This window comes from Castanea sativa, chromosome 6 (assembly GCF_040712315.1).
Source record: "Castanea sativa cultivar Marrone di Chiusa Pesio chromosome 6, ASM4071231v1".
In the NCBI taxonomy this organism is placed as follows: Eukaryota; Viridiplantae; Streptophyta; class Magnoliopsida; order Fagales; family Fagaceae; genus Castanea; species Castanea sativa.
In genome coordinates, this window is record NC_134018.1 from 31,636,337 (window position 1) to 31,655,147 (window position 18,811).

Sequence of the window (18,811 nt, forward strand, 5' to 3'; positions counted from 1 at the left end):
TAGACTCTCTAAGATCAACCCTAATCTTCCTAGGAGGTGGTGTAACTTCTACTAGTTTGACAGTCACACTCATGGGAGGCACAGAAAAAGGAACAAAATTTGTGGAATAAGTTTCAGACATCGAGATGCTTTCTACAAAACCTAGACCAGTTTTGTCTAAGGGAGACTTCTAAACACTCAACATGTGATCAAGTTTAGAACTAGCAGCCCTATTTGTTTGTTCTCTAGCAACAGATAATTCTAGTTCCATATTCTTAATCTTATCAAGCAACATCATGTTCTTAGTCTTCACCTTATCAATCAAAGTACTAGCATTAAGCAATTCCAACAACAAATCTTTCTTATCAAGTTCAAGAGAAGCAATTTTCTTTAAACCTAAATCAACATTCATTGCATCCTTTGCAGCAACCTTACATAGCTTATTGAAAGCTTATTGCAAATCAACACATTCAAAGAGCTCCCCATTAGAAGGGTTCTCTTCAACCACAACACTTTCATTAACTATAGCAGTAGCTGTGAAAGCAATGAAGTTTCCATCTTCATCACTAACAGACTCGTGATCAGAAACTTCATCATCACTAAGGGTTTCAGCCATAGCTTTACCCTTTGATCTCAAGAGTGTAGGACATTTTGATTTCATATGACCGTACCCTTGACAACGAAAACATTGTTGACCTAGAGAGTTACTAGAAGTTTGACTAGCTTTCTCTTTTGATTTATCATTATTGTTATTAAGCTTAGTTGGTTCATTCCTCTTAAAGTTTCTAGGTTCAGCATTGTTTTTACCTCTTGCCAGCTCTAAGTCCACGAACTACTTCTTTCTTTGATCCACTGTAACCACAAGTTCTCCTACTTGTGACTTTGAGACTCCACTCAAAAGTTTCAAATCTTCTTTAAGTTCTTTATGCAGTAATTGAAGTGATCACCAAGTTCTTGACATGAATTTTGATCTTGATAACCCTAAGTGTGTATGAAGGTAAACACCTCTAGATCTCACAAGAGATTCAACACACAGCACATAAAAAACTTCTAAAACGTAGATAGGGTTTTTCTTTTTATATGTGAAGTAAAACATAAAACCCTACATGTCAAACGGGCTTGAGCTGAATTGGAAAGTCTGCAGAAAATTAAATCTGCACGATTCTCGATCGATCGAATCTAATCAATCGAGCCTTGCAGAATTTGTCCAATAATTTCTGCAATCACTGGATTCCAATTTTACAATTAAACATGCTTTGAGCAAGCCTAAACCTAGACTCTATGTTTTGATCATGGTTTGCCAACACATTACATATTGAAGTTCTAAGACATTAGTCCCTAAGGTCTTAGAAATTAATAGATCATAACCCAATTCTTTTGGATACTCACCTGGAGGAGGCTAAACTAAACCATCTGTTTAGATTTAAAGCCATGTGGACTAGAGATGAGTCCAGTAGATGGGTAGTTCATAATGCATGGCAAACTAAAATGGAAGGATCCCATAGTTACAAACTAGTGAGGAAGAAGGATGTCACAAAAGCAGAGCTTAAAAAGTGGAACAAAACCAGCTTTGGCTACGTAAATGAAAGAATAATGAACTAGAAGCCAAGCTAGTTGAAATTCAAAAAGCTGAGCCCTCCAAGAAGAATTTGGGGAAGGAAGCGGCTTTGAGTATGGAACTTGATGAATGGTAGGCAAGAAATGAGATACAGTGGAATCAAAAAGCACGAGAGCTTTGAATTAAAGAAAGAGACAAGAATACAAGATTCTTTCACCTATTTACTCTAAAATGAAGGAGAAGAAATGTCATCTTAAAGATCAAGCTAGATGATGGATCTTGGACAGACAATATGGAGGTCATACAACAATATTTCAAAGAGAAATTCTTCTCTCTATACCAAACTTCCAACCCAAACATCCCAGCTTCCTTAGAAGTGCTAATTCAGCCATGTGTTTCTGAGGAAGAAAATGAGAGTCTTTGTGAAGTTCCTTCCAAGGAGGAAATTAGGAAAATAGTATTTGAAATGAATTTTTTAAAGGCTCCTGGACTTGATGGCCTTCTAGGTCTATTTTATAAACACTATTGGGATACAGTGGGAGAACAAGTGATTTTGGCAGTGTAGAGCTTTTTTCGGAATGGGTGGATGTTGAAAGAATTCAATCAAACATTCATAGTGCTGATTCCTAAGGTGAAAGGTGCTCATAATTTCAACCAATTCCAGCCAATAAGTTTATGCAATGTTTACTACAAGATCATATCCAAGATTTTAGTCAAAAGATTAAGGCCACTTCTCAGTGAATGATAGATGAATCACAAATGGCCTTTGTGCCCAATAGAAGCATTACACAAAATGTAGTTTTAAAAAGGTTGGCTGGGAATTAAGTTGGATTTTAAGAAAGCATATGATAGAATGGAGTGGAGCTATTTGATGGCAATTCTCAAACCTTTTGGCTTCAACAAAAGGTTTGTAGACCTTATCAATCAATGCATCAGCACAGTTCAATTTACCATCCTTCTCAATGGAGGTAAAACAGAAGACTTCAATCCAACTAAAGGGCTCAGACAAGGCATCCCTTTATCCCCTTATTTATTTTTGGGAGTGAAGTCATGATGAGGCTCATTAATAAAGAAATTAGTGATGGAAATTTGTTAGGACATATGTGAAAATTGTTATGTACATATGTCATTTAGAATTGGCTAATCTTTTGACAAAACACACTTTACTTGTAATTGGGTAAATCTAGGATGGTTTAAATCTTCAAGCAACTTTATGTTCAAGTTAAGAGTTAAAGCCATGCAAATCTGTTCAAGAAACAAGTGAAGAATTGGTGCATTTTAAAGCTCGATAGATTGAATCTATCGAGGTTTAAAAAAAGCTTTTTGCCCGAAGCTCGACAGCATCTCAAAAGATAGCCTATCTATTGAGATTTACGAAAATCAGATTCCTAGATCTCTTTTCATGCATATCCATGTATGTTTGTGTAGGGTTTCTTTTCTCATAACCCTAGACATATATAAGATCTATTTTAAGGGCCGTCTAAAGTGATGCAAAGGTTGTTGCACTTGTTGTTACTTGCATATTGTAACCGGAGACAATTTGTCCTAGTTCATCTTTCTCTTGAAGAAGCTGCTGCGTTTGTACGCCATAGGGTTTTGTAACTAATGAGCTTCTTGATCTTCATCGTGTGAATGAACTGAAGAACTTTGCAGCCAACATCTTTCTCAAGTTGGTGAGTAAGCTGCGTACTGGGATCTGCGCATCAATTAGTTAGTCACGTACTAGGAGCCGTGCATTGAAAGGAGAGATTGTCACTACATTACAAGTCCAATTGTATATTGAGGTAAGGGTTCAACTGTAGGTTGGTATAAGATACTAGGATTCATTTACTTGTAACCACTTGTTTTGATAATAGTGGATTCTCGAGAGTGGTGACCTTAAATTCACCAGGTGGGGTTTTGCCTCGGTGGTTTTCCCCATTTGTAAACAAATCATCCGTGTCAAATTTAATTTCTGCTGCATTTAGTTATTTGGTGATTTGTTTGTGCTACCATGCATGTTGCATGTAATTGAACCTAATCAATTTACTTGGCTTAATTAATTGATTTAATTTACCAAATGGTCAATACATTCTTGACCTATCAGAATTTAAAAGGTGTTAAAATTTCAAGCACTGCTCCACCTCAATCTAAACTTTACTACACAGATGACGTCTTGTTGCTTTGCAATGCAAGAATAGATGAGCTTGCTACCATTAAAAGATGTATAGAAAGATACTGTGAATGGTCTAGCAAGGAGATAAACTTGGAGAAGTCTGCACTGTTTCCATCAAAGGGTGTCTCTTGGCAATTTTTGAACCAAGTCAGAAGTTGTTGGGGTCTTAAGAAGCTTTCCCAAAATACTAAATACTTGGGGGTGCCCCTGTTCCTCTCTAACAACAAAAGTAAAGATTTGGCCCACATAAAAGAGAGAATGGAAAATAAACTTTCTGGCTGGAAGAGCAAAAATCTCTCTTGGGCAGGGAGGGCAATACTTATAATATCAGTAGCACAGGCTATTCCCACATATGCTATGTCCGCTATTCAATGCCCCAAAAGCTCATGCAATCAAATGGATGCTGTTGTCAGACGGTTTTGGTGGAGGCCTAAGGCAGAAGGTAGTCATTTCTTTTCTCCTTTAGCTTGGTCTTCAATTTGCTAGCCCCAAAAGGATGGTGGGGTGGGTTTTAGAATCTTTTGGGACTTCAATCAAGCTCTCCTATCCAAATTGTCCTTGTGGATTTTAACTAGTAAGGAGTACCCTTGCATTAAGCTCTTAAAGCAAAATACAAGGTGAGAGCCTGAGAGGCAATTGGCTATGTCACTCTTTTGCTGGAAACACTTCCCCTGTTTTGGAAAAGTATAAAGGGAATTAAAAACCTCATATCAAAAGGTGCATGTTTGCGAGTTAGCAATGGGAATAATATTAGAACATGGGAGGATCCTTAGGTGCCGGATTTCCCATCTTTTAAGCCAAACTCTAAGGAAGGTGTAGACAGAGAGACAACTCTTTTACTTTCTCAACTTATCAGCAACAACAGGTATAGCTGGGATACTCAGAAACTTAATGACATGTTTGATGAGCATTCTGTATCACCGACTGCTACACGTGATGAATGGGTGTAGACTGTATCTCTCGCGGGCGCCATTTCAGTAAAAATAGCTTACTGGCTAAGTCGAAGTGCTTCCCCACCTCTTAATTAAAGCAAAGAAAGAGGCTGGATTTGGAAAACAAAATTTCATGAAAGATATGAAATGTTATTATGGAGAATTGCTACAAATTGTTTGCTCACAAAGGGAAGAATTAGTAGATGCATAGAAATGCTAGACAACTCATGCCCATTATGCAATGAGGAAGTGGAATCAACAATTCATCTGTTTACCTCATGCCATGTTTCTAGAGCTTTGTGGTACAAAAGCCAATGGGGAATTAAAATTGATGAAATCAATTTCCAAAGTCCAAACCATTTTATAAGCCTACTTTTGAATCCTCCTCAAAATGTATCTAATAAAGAAGAGTTAGCACTGTTTGGAGCTATACTTTGTGAAAAAATTTGGCAAGCTAGGAACAGGAAAGTTTTTGAGAGGGTGGAGCCATGTTTTGAATCTATCAAATCTATGCTGGCTAGAACAATGTCAGAGCACTCATTAACAATTTCCCTTCCTCTATAGCAAAAGCCTAGAAGGTCAATCTCTTGGGTTAGGCCAATGGCAAGAGCTATAAAATTCAATGTAGATGCAGCAGTGGGGTTGGTCTATTATGTAGTAGCAATGATTGTTAGAGACTGGAGAGGAACACTGTAATTTGCTTACTCAAAAAAGGTAAACACCAGTCTTCCTCTTCAGGCAGAAGCAGAAACTCTAAAATAGGCAGTGGCATTGGCAGCGGCAATATCACGTAATGATGTTGCTTTCGAAGGAGACTCACAGGGGTGCATTCAAGCTCTTTGTTGTAATAGATTATATATGTTGGTGTGGGTGTGTGTTTCAAATACTTTTATTATAATTTATTTTTTAGCGGTTGGAAATTTATGAGTAAAATAGTCATTGGTGATTATGAGAAAATAGCCGCTGGGCAATAATGGATAATATAGCCATTGGGCTTTTATGGATATTAGTTACTAATAACTATATGTTATTATTATCATGAATAACCTATATAACACCCATCATCACACCCTTTCTCATAAGTCATAGTTTATTGCTCTATATTTAGATATATACAATCCTATTATATGTCTCTCCCACATATTTTTCTACAATTTTTATTTGTTCTAAGGAAAGGCAATAGAGGGTTGTTCTTAAACCTTCGTGAGTGGAAGTGCGTCTATCATGAAGGTTGACGCTATAGTCTAATCTTGGGGGTTGTTTGGACAAGAGAAAAAACAAGTTATTGATCATGAAATTCATTTTGTGATATGACATTATGTTTATAAAGAAAAAATGCTAGTAGTTATATTCTTAGAAATAATTACTTACATCTTTTGTGGAGTTTATTTTGCTATCTGGTTTATCTAAACAATTTGGTGGACTAATATTTTAAAAGGAAAAATAAATGACATCCATCCAAATGTGATTTTGATTCTCTAATCTAAATCAATATGTGAATAATATTATGTAACATTGTCTTGATACGTGGATATCAACTTTATGCATTTGCAATTATGTGATACTATATGATTTATGTCTATTGAAATCTAAGGAACATGAGATTGAAGAAAAATGTATGTGTTTTGAGAAATGTTTTTTGGAATTCATAAAAAAAAAATGTTAGCGATAATTTTTATGAGAAATGAGATAAAAAAATTTTATTTGGCACAATTGTGAAAGAAAAAAAATGGTGTAGACTTATGGTGAAGGCATTCCTATTGTTAAGTGGGATCAATAGTGTTGTACCTACTTGACACTCCTATTGTATGATGAAGATACAATGATACCATAATTTAATTAAATATTATTTTTCTTGCTAAAGTATTCAAGTAATCATTTATGGTCATGTGAAAAATAAATTGTAAATGATTAAACATTTGTATTATATAATTGTGGTATAATGATGTTAAATTTTACAAAATATTCAGTGTCTTATTCTTGTGAAATTATGGACGTTCTTAAGAGTGGTTTCTAGTAGCTAGTGGCTTTTGGATCTATGTACAAATGCTATTATTATTACATCTCTTGACACAGATATATGAAATGAGAAATTATGAAAAATAATTAAAAACTTCTTTATATAAAAAAAAAAAAAAAATCCAACTAGTATTTTGGGCTAGTGTATAAGATTTAGTGGGAATATATATTCCTTTTATCCACCAAGTGCAAGAGTGATATTGAAAAAATATATTTACATATTTTATTGGCTATATGTGTTGTTTTGAGATGGTAGATAGGTTTTGGTGAATTTGAAATAAAATGACCTTGCAAATCTATAACAAGAGGAACCAAACTCCTTAGTTTGGTACATAATAATTTGGATGATTTAAAACACACAATGATTAGAGGTGGTAAAAGATTTTATGTTATCTTTATTGATGATCATTCTATATTTACTTAGCTTTGTTTATTAGGAACCGAAGATGAAGTTTTGGAAATTTTTATAAAATATAAAATGAAGTTGAGAATGGCATAAGCCTAACTTGGTATACCTTGAACTATGGGGGTGGTTGGCTAAGATGTTACCCAAATCTAAAAGGAGAATACCTCAAAGTGTGGGGGTACTTGCCTAAGGTCATGCTACATGAACCTATAAGGAGGAAACTTGATTCTTAAATATGTGATTGTGTGTTTATTGATTATGTTTGCTATAGTTCATGATATAGAATTATCTTCATCAATAGTGATGTATTTAGAATTTAATCTATTGATGAATCTTAAAAATACTTTCTTTAAGTATGAGTTTCCTTTGAAAAATAAGGAAAATATGTTTCATGAACCTATTGATACTTCTAATGATCTTGTTGTGATGTGCAAGAATTGAGAAGTAAGTGAACTAGGGAAAAAAAGCGTTATGGTTACAATTTTCTTACCTATATTATTGAAGATGAACATGTAAGTTATTATGATACAATTAAATTTGTTGATGCACCATTATGGTTGGAAGCTTTTAACAAATTATTAGATTACGTCTAATCACACTTAGAATGGGTTGAGCTTCCACCTAAGGTTAAGCCTATTAGTTGTAAGTGGGTGTTTAAAAACAAATTGTATGGTTGCAAGTGGGTTTCTATAAGCAAAATATCATGTTGATTATCTGATACTTATTCTTCGTTTATTAGAATTGCATCTTTAAGAATGTTGTTTGTCATTGTATCTATTTACAAACCTATTATACATCATATGGATGTTAAAATTGTTTTTCTAATAGGTGAATTAAAAAAAAATTTATATGGAGCAACCTGAGGTTTGTGTTGTCCTTGGACAATAACATAAAGTTCGTAAATTGGTTAAATCCTTATATGGGTTAAAACGAGCACCTATACAATGACATGAAAATTTTGATATACGATGCCTACACATGGATTTGTGAGTTATGATCATGAGGATAAATGCATATATAATAAGTTAAATAATAATGAAGGTGTCATTATTTGTTTATATGTTGACGACTTACTTATATTTGGAACTAGCTATAATGTTGTGCATGAAACTAAATATTTTCTTGCCTCTAAATTTGATACGAAAATTTGTTTGAAACAAATGTTATTTTAGGCATCAAGATCCGTAGGGATAATAATTGCATTGTACTATCATAATCTCATTATGTGGAGAAAAACAATGAACACTTTGATATGTGACCTACGTCTATTATGTATGACTTAAAAGTGCACTTGGTCAAAAATTGTGGTGATAATGTTTCACAAGATAAATAAGCAGAAATTATTGGTTTTTTAATATTTTTGACAAACTGTAGTCACCCTGATATTGTATATGATGTTGGTAGATTGAGTAGATACACTCATAGTCCTAGTGTTGAGCATTGGGATACAATATCTATATTATTGATATATTTAAAGAGGACTTCATCTCTGATACAGATTATGTGAAGCCCACCAATGGTTATGTGTTCACACTAGCTGGAGGGGCTATCTCTTCGAAGTCATCCAAGAAGACTTGCATAGTGAGATCTAACATGGAAACAAAGTTAGTAGCCTTAGAAAAGGTTGGATCCAAAATTGTGTGGCTTAGAAGTTTATTAACTGATATGCCTCCATTTACTATCTTTGTTGTCCCTGTTTGCTTTCCTTATGATTTCCAAGATGCCATAACATGTGTTAATAGCAAAGTTTATAATGAGAAAAGTCGACATATCCAATTGAGGCTGAGACAGCTTATTGATAATGATGTTATGTCATTGGACTTTGTGAGATCTGAAAGGAACTTGGCCAATCCTTTGACCAAACCACTAGCAAAAAGGCTGGTGAGTAAGACATCTAGAGAGATTGGACTAATACACAAGTTATGACACTATGGCTAATACCCAACCTCTATGATGGGTGATTCCATGCAAGAGGATAAATGGGTAGAGGTCATTAGTGATCCATATGGGTACTGTCATTTGTTATGTGTTTTCCAGTGGTAAGGAGATTAGTGATGAGTCCATCCCTACGGTGTGAGACAATGCTACGTTGCAGATTGTTGGAGGTTGAGCTTTATGCTCTTAATGGATCCATATCCCTACTTGTTGGGATGGGGTGTATTTGCACGCACTCTTAATGGATGCCATCGACTAAGTTGCAGATTGTTAGAGGTTGAGCTTTATGCTCTTAATGGGTCCATATTCCTACCTGTTGGGATGGGGTGTATCTACATGCACTCTTGATGGATGTCACTGACTAAGTTGCAAACTGTTGGAGGTTAAGCTTTATGCTCTTAATGGATCCATATCCCTACCTATTGGGATGGGGTGCATGTTAGGATTTGTGCCCTTAAATCCTATTGTATGATGCTATGTATGATATTATGTATGACTTTATGTATGACATGATGTATGACTTAATATTGTGATTGATAAAGTTATTTTATTATTATCTAAAATAATGGTAACATGAATATGGGACATTATCATATAGTCCATGAGATGCATTGTATGTGATTTATGTGAAAAGTCACAGAAGATGTAAATCACAAGTTCTTTGTAAACTCAGAATTTATAGTTCGTAGTCGGTGATGAAATTGGGCATTTCATCTGCGAAGACTATAACATGTCAACTAAGATGATTTGTCTTGATCATGGAAGTGGAAACTTCTAGTTGATATGTTGATATGTTTTAAGAGTTAAAACATATTGAACAGGACATTGTGAGATTTATTATTCTTCTAACGACTGTCAAATGAATAATAAATCTCATGACTTCTATTTGCATGAACTCTTAATCCTGAGAGAATAATGGACCTAATCATGAAGTGTAGGTTGCTTTGATATATCAGGAGTGAGATCTGAAATGACGGTCAAAACCTCAGTATGTTGGGCAGCCACATTTAGTGTTGATGGAACATATATTCTCAAGATGGAATTCATAGTCTCTTGATAGAGATATAAAATATTCCCTTGAGATAAGTTTAATGGTTTCAGTTATTCAGAGAGTTAGGTCTAACCACTTTAGTAAGAAATTACTAAAGTATATATTTATGAAATTGGATTTCATAAATATATAATGAATAACTTTAAAGAATTAAACCGGGTACTCAAGGATAAGATGTAGTAATTTACAAAGTGGCAGTCTACATTTATGACTTTGTGTTATTACAAATATTTTATGAAGGGGTTACGTGTATAATAAAGTCTTGGGATATAATTTATTAATAAGGCCTAGAGTGCAATTATATTTATATAGTAGTATTAAATATAATTAATGGTAACTTTGGACTTGTCAAGAGTTGACGGAAAAGCCCAAGGCCCATTGGAGCTAGTGTCTTATTGGTCCATTTTGGTCCCACTCCAAGCCACACACTAAAGCCCAATTGGAAAGGCCCAATAGGCCAGCCCAATTAGATAATCAGTTAGTTATAAAGGGAGAAACATACAGAATTTTTATTAGATGATATTAGAAAAGAAAAAGAAACGGTGTGTGAGAGAGTGTGAGACACACTTTCATTCTCCATTTGAAAACTGATTGAGAGACCACACATCTTGGGCGTAAAGTGGAATTGGAGTGAAGATTAAAAGTGTTCCCAAGTGCTTCTAATCTTTGTTTTGAATTTCTCCACACCAAGGTACGCTATCTTGTTCTTAAATTCTGAAATTTACATTGTGCACGTTATCAATCATGAATGAAATAGATCCTAGTTCGTTGCTTCCGCTGTGGGTTTTGTATGAAATACAAAACCAGAATTTTTCCTTCAGTGTATCTACACGTACTCCTGATGGATGCCACCAACTAAGTTGTAGATTATTGGAGGTTGAGCTTTAAGGTCTTAATGGATCCATACTCCTTACCTGTTGAGATGGGGTGTCCTGCACACACTCCTAATGGCCTGAATAAGGGGTCAACCCGCTTAAGAACAACCTTGGTTAAGAAATTTATATGGGTAGTAAGTTTGGATTACTAATAGCTTGGTTAAAAGAGTTTTAACTCTACCATTGTCTTTTAATTCCTACTTATTTATCCTAAGTATGGTTAAAACCTTTTGGTACCATATTGATGCATGCTTTCTTTAGTTGCTTGTCTTTCCTATTTTGTGTTTGTAACATGTGGGGGATTGTTGGTGTGGGTGTGTGTTCCAAACATTTTTATTATTATTTATTTTCTAGCCATTGGGAATTTATGAGTAAAATAGAATTGGTAATTATGAGAAAAATCGTTGTTGGGGAATAATGGATAATATAGCCGTTGGGCTTTTATGGATATTAGTTACCAATAACTATATGTTTTTATTGTCATGAATAGTATATAATACCCATCATCACACCCTTTCTCATAAGTCATAGTTATTATTCTATATTTAGATATACACAATCCTATTATATGTCTCTCCCACATATTTGTGTAGTTTCTACAATTTATATTTGTTCTAAGGAAAGGCAAGAGGGTTGTTCGTGAACCTTCGTGAGTGGAAGTGCATCCATCTTGAAGGTTGACGCTATAGTCTAATCCTAGAGGGTTGTTAGGCCAAGTGAATTAGCCGCACCGAGTTGTACTCCGAGTAGCATAGATCAACCTTTAAGGAGTACCAACGCTTTCGCAGTATGATTCTATAGCATTGTAAGATTGTTCTAAACTCCTTTTTATTTTTCGTTATTGCTAATTATTTGGGATATTAATTTTGTATCAAAACTTGTTTATTCACAAAATATTTCGAATAGGATATTCATTGAAAGGTCAAAAATGTATTGGAGGAGGTCATTAAATTGGCTGAATCTATCCTATATTCATCCTTTTGTTGGTCCCCTAGAGATGCTAATAGGGCAACTCACTCTTTAGCAAAACGGTGTTTAAGATCTAAAGTTACTGGTTATTTTGATCTTTGTAATTGCCCTCATTGTTTTGTTAATGTTATCAGGGAAGAGGCTAGCTTTATTGTAGATGATTTTTTTTTTTTTTTTTGGAATAAAATTTTTCAGTTCAAAAAAAAAAATACTTTGGGTTTTGGTATCTATTTTGATAGGCTAAGAATGTATTAACCCCTTGTGATAAATTAATTGATTAATTAGCAAAGTTAATTAATTAATATAATTAACATGCAAAACACATGGTAGCACAAACAAATCACCAACTAAGTTAATATGCAGCAGAAAATAAAGTTGACATGGTGATTTGTTTACAAATGGGGAAAACCTCTGAGGCAAAAACCTTACCAGGTGATTTTAAAGTCACCAATCTCGAGAATTCATTATTATCACAACAAGCGATTATAAGTAAAGGAATCTCAGTACCTTATACCATCCTATAGTTGAACCCTTATCCCAATACACAATTGGACTTGTTCTGTAGTGGCAATCCTTCATTTTCAATGCACGGCTCTCAGTACATGACTAACTAATTGATGCACGGATCCCAGTACGCGACTTAATCACCAACTTGAGAAAGATGTTGGCTGCAAAGTTCTTCAGTTCATCAACACAATGAAGATCACAAAACTCCTTGGTCACAAAACCCAACGGCGTACAAACGCAGCAGCTTCTTCAAGAGAAAGATGAACTAGGGCAAATTCTGTTTCCGGTCACAATTTACATGAACAAAACTTTGCTTCACACTTGCGCAACCTTTGATGGCCCTTAAAATAATCCTTATTTATGTTTAGGATTATGAGAAAAGAAAGTCTAAACATGTACACATGAATTGGAGTGAAAACAAATCTGAAAAACTAATTTTCATAATTCTCAATAGATAGGGTATTTATCGAGCAACTGTCAAGTATCGGGCTAAAGCACCCTTTTAAATCTCGATAGATTCTATCTGTCGAGCTAGCTGTCGAACTTTAAAATCCAGCACTTCTTCACATGATTCTTGGATAGATTTGCATGGTTTCAATACTTGGACTTGAACACTTGTTCCTTGAAGTATTAAACACATCCTAAATCTACCCAATTACAAGTAAAGTTTGTTTTGTCATAGGATTAGTCAATTCTAAATGACATATGTTCCTAACATCATTCACATATGCCCTAACATATTTATAATAAGGTGAGTGACACATTTATGAATTCTAGCTCCATAAAGATGGAAGATGATGAAGAAGATGATGAAGAAGAAGAAGTCTAGGAGAACAAACTTACTAAAAGAAAAAAAAAAAAACCTTAATTGTAGTTTTACTAGGTCTTCTCAGATTAAGGGAGAAGTTGGAGAGATCTAAGTGAAAAAGATTACTTGTTCGTTTAGAAGCAATTTATTTAGTATTTTGTAAAAATAAAAATAAAAAAGTGCTAAAGTCTATTTATACTTTAAAATTTAAAAAGAAAAAAAAAAAAAGAGGTTTTACAAAACTGTACATAAAAGTTAAAAAGCAAAAGCACTTATAAGCTTTACCCAAACACCCACTATCATTTGGCATGAGCTTATAAGCTAAGTTTTTAACTTTTTTAGTTTTTAGGTACAACTTTTTAAAAGTTTTTTATTCTCACTTTTTTAAATTACAAGTATACTGTAGCACACTTTTAGCACTATAGGGTTAGATCTTTGTTGCTTAAGTGAGTTATTTATTGTATTCCGTATTACATTGAATTTTCATTAACTTAAATACAATTTTCTACTGATTGAGTAGATTTTTGAACCATTTGAAAGTTCTAATTATGATTGTACATATTTTGAGTTTACTATTTGTATAACCCATTATATAATTACTACTAAAGTAAATAAAAAATTGAAAAAAAAAATTCCCAAATCATTTGATCATTTTTGCTTTCAATTTTAATTTTTTAATGTTTATAAATTTTCATAGCTTATAATTTGCGAATTTGGGGCTTTTTATGTATATAAATATGTTGTGATGGTTACTTATGGCTCTACAATATTTTATGCAAACACACTATGTATATGTATGTATTAGGGTTATTAATTTAGAATTTCAAGTATCCCACTAATAAAAGGCAACAGTCAAAACAATATATTAAAATGATTTTATTATATGGTAAACGAAAACGCATGATAAATATGCTGTCATTCATTATACACCACATCATTTTTTCCCCAAACAAATTGTGACTCTTTAATAATCGAATTCTTGCATCCTCAAAAAAAAAAAAATTAGATGCTAACATAGTTGAACCTTTTTTTTTTTTTTTTTTTTTTTAACGCTAGCTTATTCCATACTCTTATTCAAATAAGTCAATAATGAAAAACTGTGACATTCCACCTAATGATTGCATTAGAATTGGGTATGTCCAAATAAACAGTCTCCAAAGTAGCATAACCACGAGCCAATATGACAATTTTTGTTGCCATTGTGGATTGGACTAGCAAAGCTGACAAGCAAGCTTTTAGGAGTGAATGAACTTGCTTGTGTGATGTGGTGAATTGTGGCCCTTCTATTTATAACGAGAGAGAGAGAGAGAGAGAGAGAGAGAGAGAGAGAGTATCCACGTGCACGGCGGCTTGGCAATTGGTTGGTTGTCTCTGTAGTCAGCTACCGCATGGTCTTTTTTTTTGGGCTTATAAGTCGTACATTATAGTCGCCGAACAGTTTTGTGCCAATCCAAACTATATAGCGGTGCATGCACTTATGCACTTTCCAGGAAATGCTGGAACGAATTATTACATCAAATACTGAAAGCTCTTTTTAAACTGCTGAAGAATATTATAATATCATTTTTTTTTTTTTTTTTGGATGATGTGAACAATATCATCTTTTTGATCTCGTTTCTGACCAAAATGATAACTAGGTCGATAAACAAATTGAGGCAAAGTGAGTAGGCCTACTTATGAATAACTTGATGGGTAATTTAATATTTGTTTTTTGAGAAGAAATTTGATATTATTTTGCACTTAAGTCAAGTTTGAATTTACTTTAAAATAAGATAAAATTTTCAAAGTTAATTCATTTTATTGTCAACTTACTTATGAGCTACTTAAAAATGTTTGAGCTAATGAGTTTATTTAATAAAACATTATTATGTCTATGCATGATCTGTGTAACAGTTAAAATCTAAAAGAAAGTTTTTTTTTTTTTGGGTGAAATGCACATGATCTTTTCATAAAGAGATTCATTCGATTATGGTCCTAATAAACAAACTTAATGTTGCTATTTTCACTTTAGGATTGAATGGAACAAAGAATTATATATACTTAAAAAAATAGCCAAGTACTCGAAAAAGTCTCAATAATTTCATTTGTAAGAAAAAATAAAATAAAAGAAGGTTTAATCTCATAAGAAAATATGACGCCTATTATCAGTAACTACTAACTAGTAGTCGCTATTTCTTTCAAAAAAAAAAAAAAAAAACTAGTAGTCGCTATTAACGACAAGTCACCAGGCAGTACACTTTCGAGTTTCGAGTCAAACAAATCGCCTAGCTGGGTATATTTTCAAGCACTGGGGCCCATGGTCGCCAATAATGGTGGCTTTTTTCTGGGTTTCTTCTTGTCATCTTATAAATGATTCTTCAGGGCTGCAGATTACAGAAAGATAGTGGGTAGGTGTTAATCTACCTTGATTTTTTTATGGGATGCGATTGCTAATAAAGCCAGGCTGAGATTTGATGGGAATGGATAAGTATCTGTTATATTTAAATGAGTAATGTCTATGGAAATTCCTCTCAATAAAAAAATGTAACGTCTAAGGAAACCTTTTTTTTCCCCCAGCTTTTTCACAACTTTACAGTGGTAAGATAACAAATTATGATTTTAGTTTCATTTTTACATAAATATTATTTTTTTAATTTAATTATTGCAATAAGTAAGAGAATATTTAAATTATGAATGTCTTATTGGAAATATTAAAAGATATAGTTAAATTACTTAATCACCACTTTGAGTATTTTCAATCAATGACGAAAACTTATGAAAATTCCTATAACCCTACATTTATTGGTTTTTAAACCAATAAATATATCTCAAAAGCCCCAATTAATCAACTCCAAATTCAGTCCAATTATTGGCTCAAACAGTCCAGGACCAAAATGACAAAACTGCCGCCTTTGATGGTTTGAACCAATAATTTGACTGCATTTGAACAACCCCTACCCCACCACACAAACAAACAAAAGCCACAGTTTATATATTATTATTATTATTATTATTTTGGCCGTGTTTATTATACCTTCTACGCAAATACACAATGGCCAAGAAAATATGACTTTAAATTGTAATTTTAAATCTAAGTATTTTTTCAATTGTTTTGAGCAATATATATATATATATATATATATATTGTGTGCAACATATTTTTTCATTATTTTGAGCAATAGATATAGTTAAATTACTAGACTCTTCATATAATTAAACACAATATTTTCAATCAATCACAACAAATTATGAAAATATATGTGACCCTAAATTTATTAGTTTTTAAACCAATAAATATATCTCAAAAGCCCACATTAATCAACTCCAAATGCAGTCTAATTATTAGCTCAAACAGTCAAAGGGACCAAAATAACAAAACTACAGCCTTTAACGGTTTGAACCAATAATTTGACTACATTTGAACAACCCCCTTACCCCACCAAACAAACAAACAAAAGCCACCGTTCATATTATTATTATTATTATTATTATTTTGACCGTGTTTATTATACATTCTAAGCAAACACACAATGGCCAAGAAAACATGGCTTTAAATTGCAATTTTAAATTTAAGTATTTTTTCAGTTGTTTTGAGCAAAATATATATATATATATATATATATTTTTTTTTTTTTTTTTATGTGCAACATATTTATTATTATTATTATTATTATTATTATTATTTGAAAGATGTTGAAATTATTGTCAAAGTTGGCTACTAAGGCATGTTTGTTACCATTGTTTAAACAATAGTTTTCAATATTTAAACAATATTATACGTATTTTCACATATTTTTTCACCCACACGTATTTCAAAAAAATACAAATAATGTTACTGGAATAACATTACGAAGCAGCCCATAATATATCCAAAACACAGTAACTGAAAGTCACAATGTTGACTAATAACGAGAATCTGTCATATTTTTGGCTTGGCTTTAAGAAAATGAAACAAAAACACATGAAGTTTATAAAATTTCCTACCCTCTCCAATGAGGTCTAGAAGTTCATTTCTAAATATAATATTTGATCATTTGCAGAAGGAATTGTGCTTGTTTGATTTTTGTTTAACCATGTATAATTTTTTAAAGTCTTATTTTTTTTCAAGTTACAAATATGCATTTACATTATTCACCTTTAAAAAAAAAAAATTAGTAAACCACATAAAATAAGCTATACTAAACTTCACTTTATTATTTCCTTTTGCTATATGGTGCAATATTATACAAAATGCAACATTATTGATGTCTAAAAAATTGAAATAAAACCTTACAATTCTATATTTGAAAGGCCCTAGATGAGTCGTCTCTCTGAAACCTATCGCTCAGCTAAGGTTCATATGGTGGTATAGCCGTATAGGGCATTGTCCCAGTATAATATAAATTTCTAAGTCTTTCAACGATGGGCTTCTTTTCTTGATATGGATTGAATTGGGGAGCATGTGAACAATGAAAAAATTGGATCATTATTATTCTAGAAAACTTTGACTCTTACTGCAAAAGAAACATTACATAGCCATTGAGAAAGTACAAAGCTCATTCTAAACCAACAATGGAGAATATTGTATTACAATTAATTAACAATAATCAAAATTTATTCCTTAAACATCAAGACACTCGTTAAAACAAAATATTGCACTCATTTTATTATATGGTAAACAAGAAAAGGACAACTATGGGTGTTCACTATTATACCACCACATATCAGAAACCTTTTTTTTATTTTTTTTTTCTATACCTTTGTTTAAATGGAAAGAAAATCAAATTGACTGTTTTCTTTTTTTACGCCTGTTACATACTAAGTTTCCAACAACTTAATAGTGGAAAACTGTAACATTCCACCTGATGATTGCATTAGAATTGGGTATGTCTAAGTAAACAGTCTCTAGAGTAGCAAAACCACGAGCCAACCTGAATATTCCAGTTCCTGAAACCACAGATACCTCCCTATACTTTTGGTAAAACCTGTCTGCCCCTTGTATTTCAAGAGTGCTACCATTGTACTCCTTGTTGGTGAACACAAGGGACATCAATAGGTGCAAATCAGAGCCGTCCAATGCCGAGTTCACATAAATGCCATGAGCCCTCCCGACCTCAGATGAGTTCCTTTCAAAAGCCACTGTCAACTTGTCGTCGGTGGCAAAGATTGTTCCAAACCCAAGGATCCACCACCGCTTGTGAGGGATGCCAGCGACTGGGGTGGCGGTGGCATTGGCGCCAGTCTCCCAGTCTTGCATGTAGAACATCATGTTGGTTTCTTTGAGGTTTTGGAACTGGTACTTTGAGGCTTCAGTGGATGTGGCTAGAGCTAGGAGGAACATTAAGGACAATATGACAATTTTGGTAGCCATTTTGGATTGGGATAATAACTAAGATAACAAGAAGCAAGCTCTTAGGAGTGAAAGATGTGGTGAATATTGATGACTTAGTGAGGATGCAAAGTGTTGAATTTATAACACGAGACGAGAGAGAGAGAGAGACTTGGCAAATGTTTTGACCGTCAATTGTAGGCAGCTACCTACCACATAGGCATTTGGTGACGTACGTACTAGCCTAACAGTCCAAAATAAAGTACACTTTCCAGGAAATGCTAGAAGAAACAGTAGGGAAATACTATAGCCTAGAACGAATGGCTTGTT

The 18,811-nt window shown here is 33.3% G+C and overlaps 1 protein-coding gene across 1 annotated transcript; it reads right to left on the reverse strand.

Annotated features, from left to right (window-relative positions):
- Positions 1 to 17,641: 17,641 nt before the first annotated feature.
- LOC142639302 (dirigent protein 22-like) lies at positions 17,642 to 18,601 on the reverse strand. The gene has a single exon (XM_075813507.1). The coding sequence runs from the start codon at positions 18,521 to 18,523 to the stop codon at positions 17,987 to 17,989; it is 537 nt and encodes a 178-aa protein (XP_075669622.1). The 5' UTR covers positions 18,524 to 18,601; the 3' UTR covers positions 17,642 to 17,986.
- Between the last annotated feature and the right edge of the window lie 210 nt (positions 18,602 to 18,811).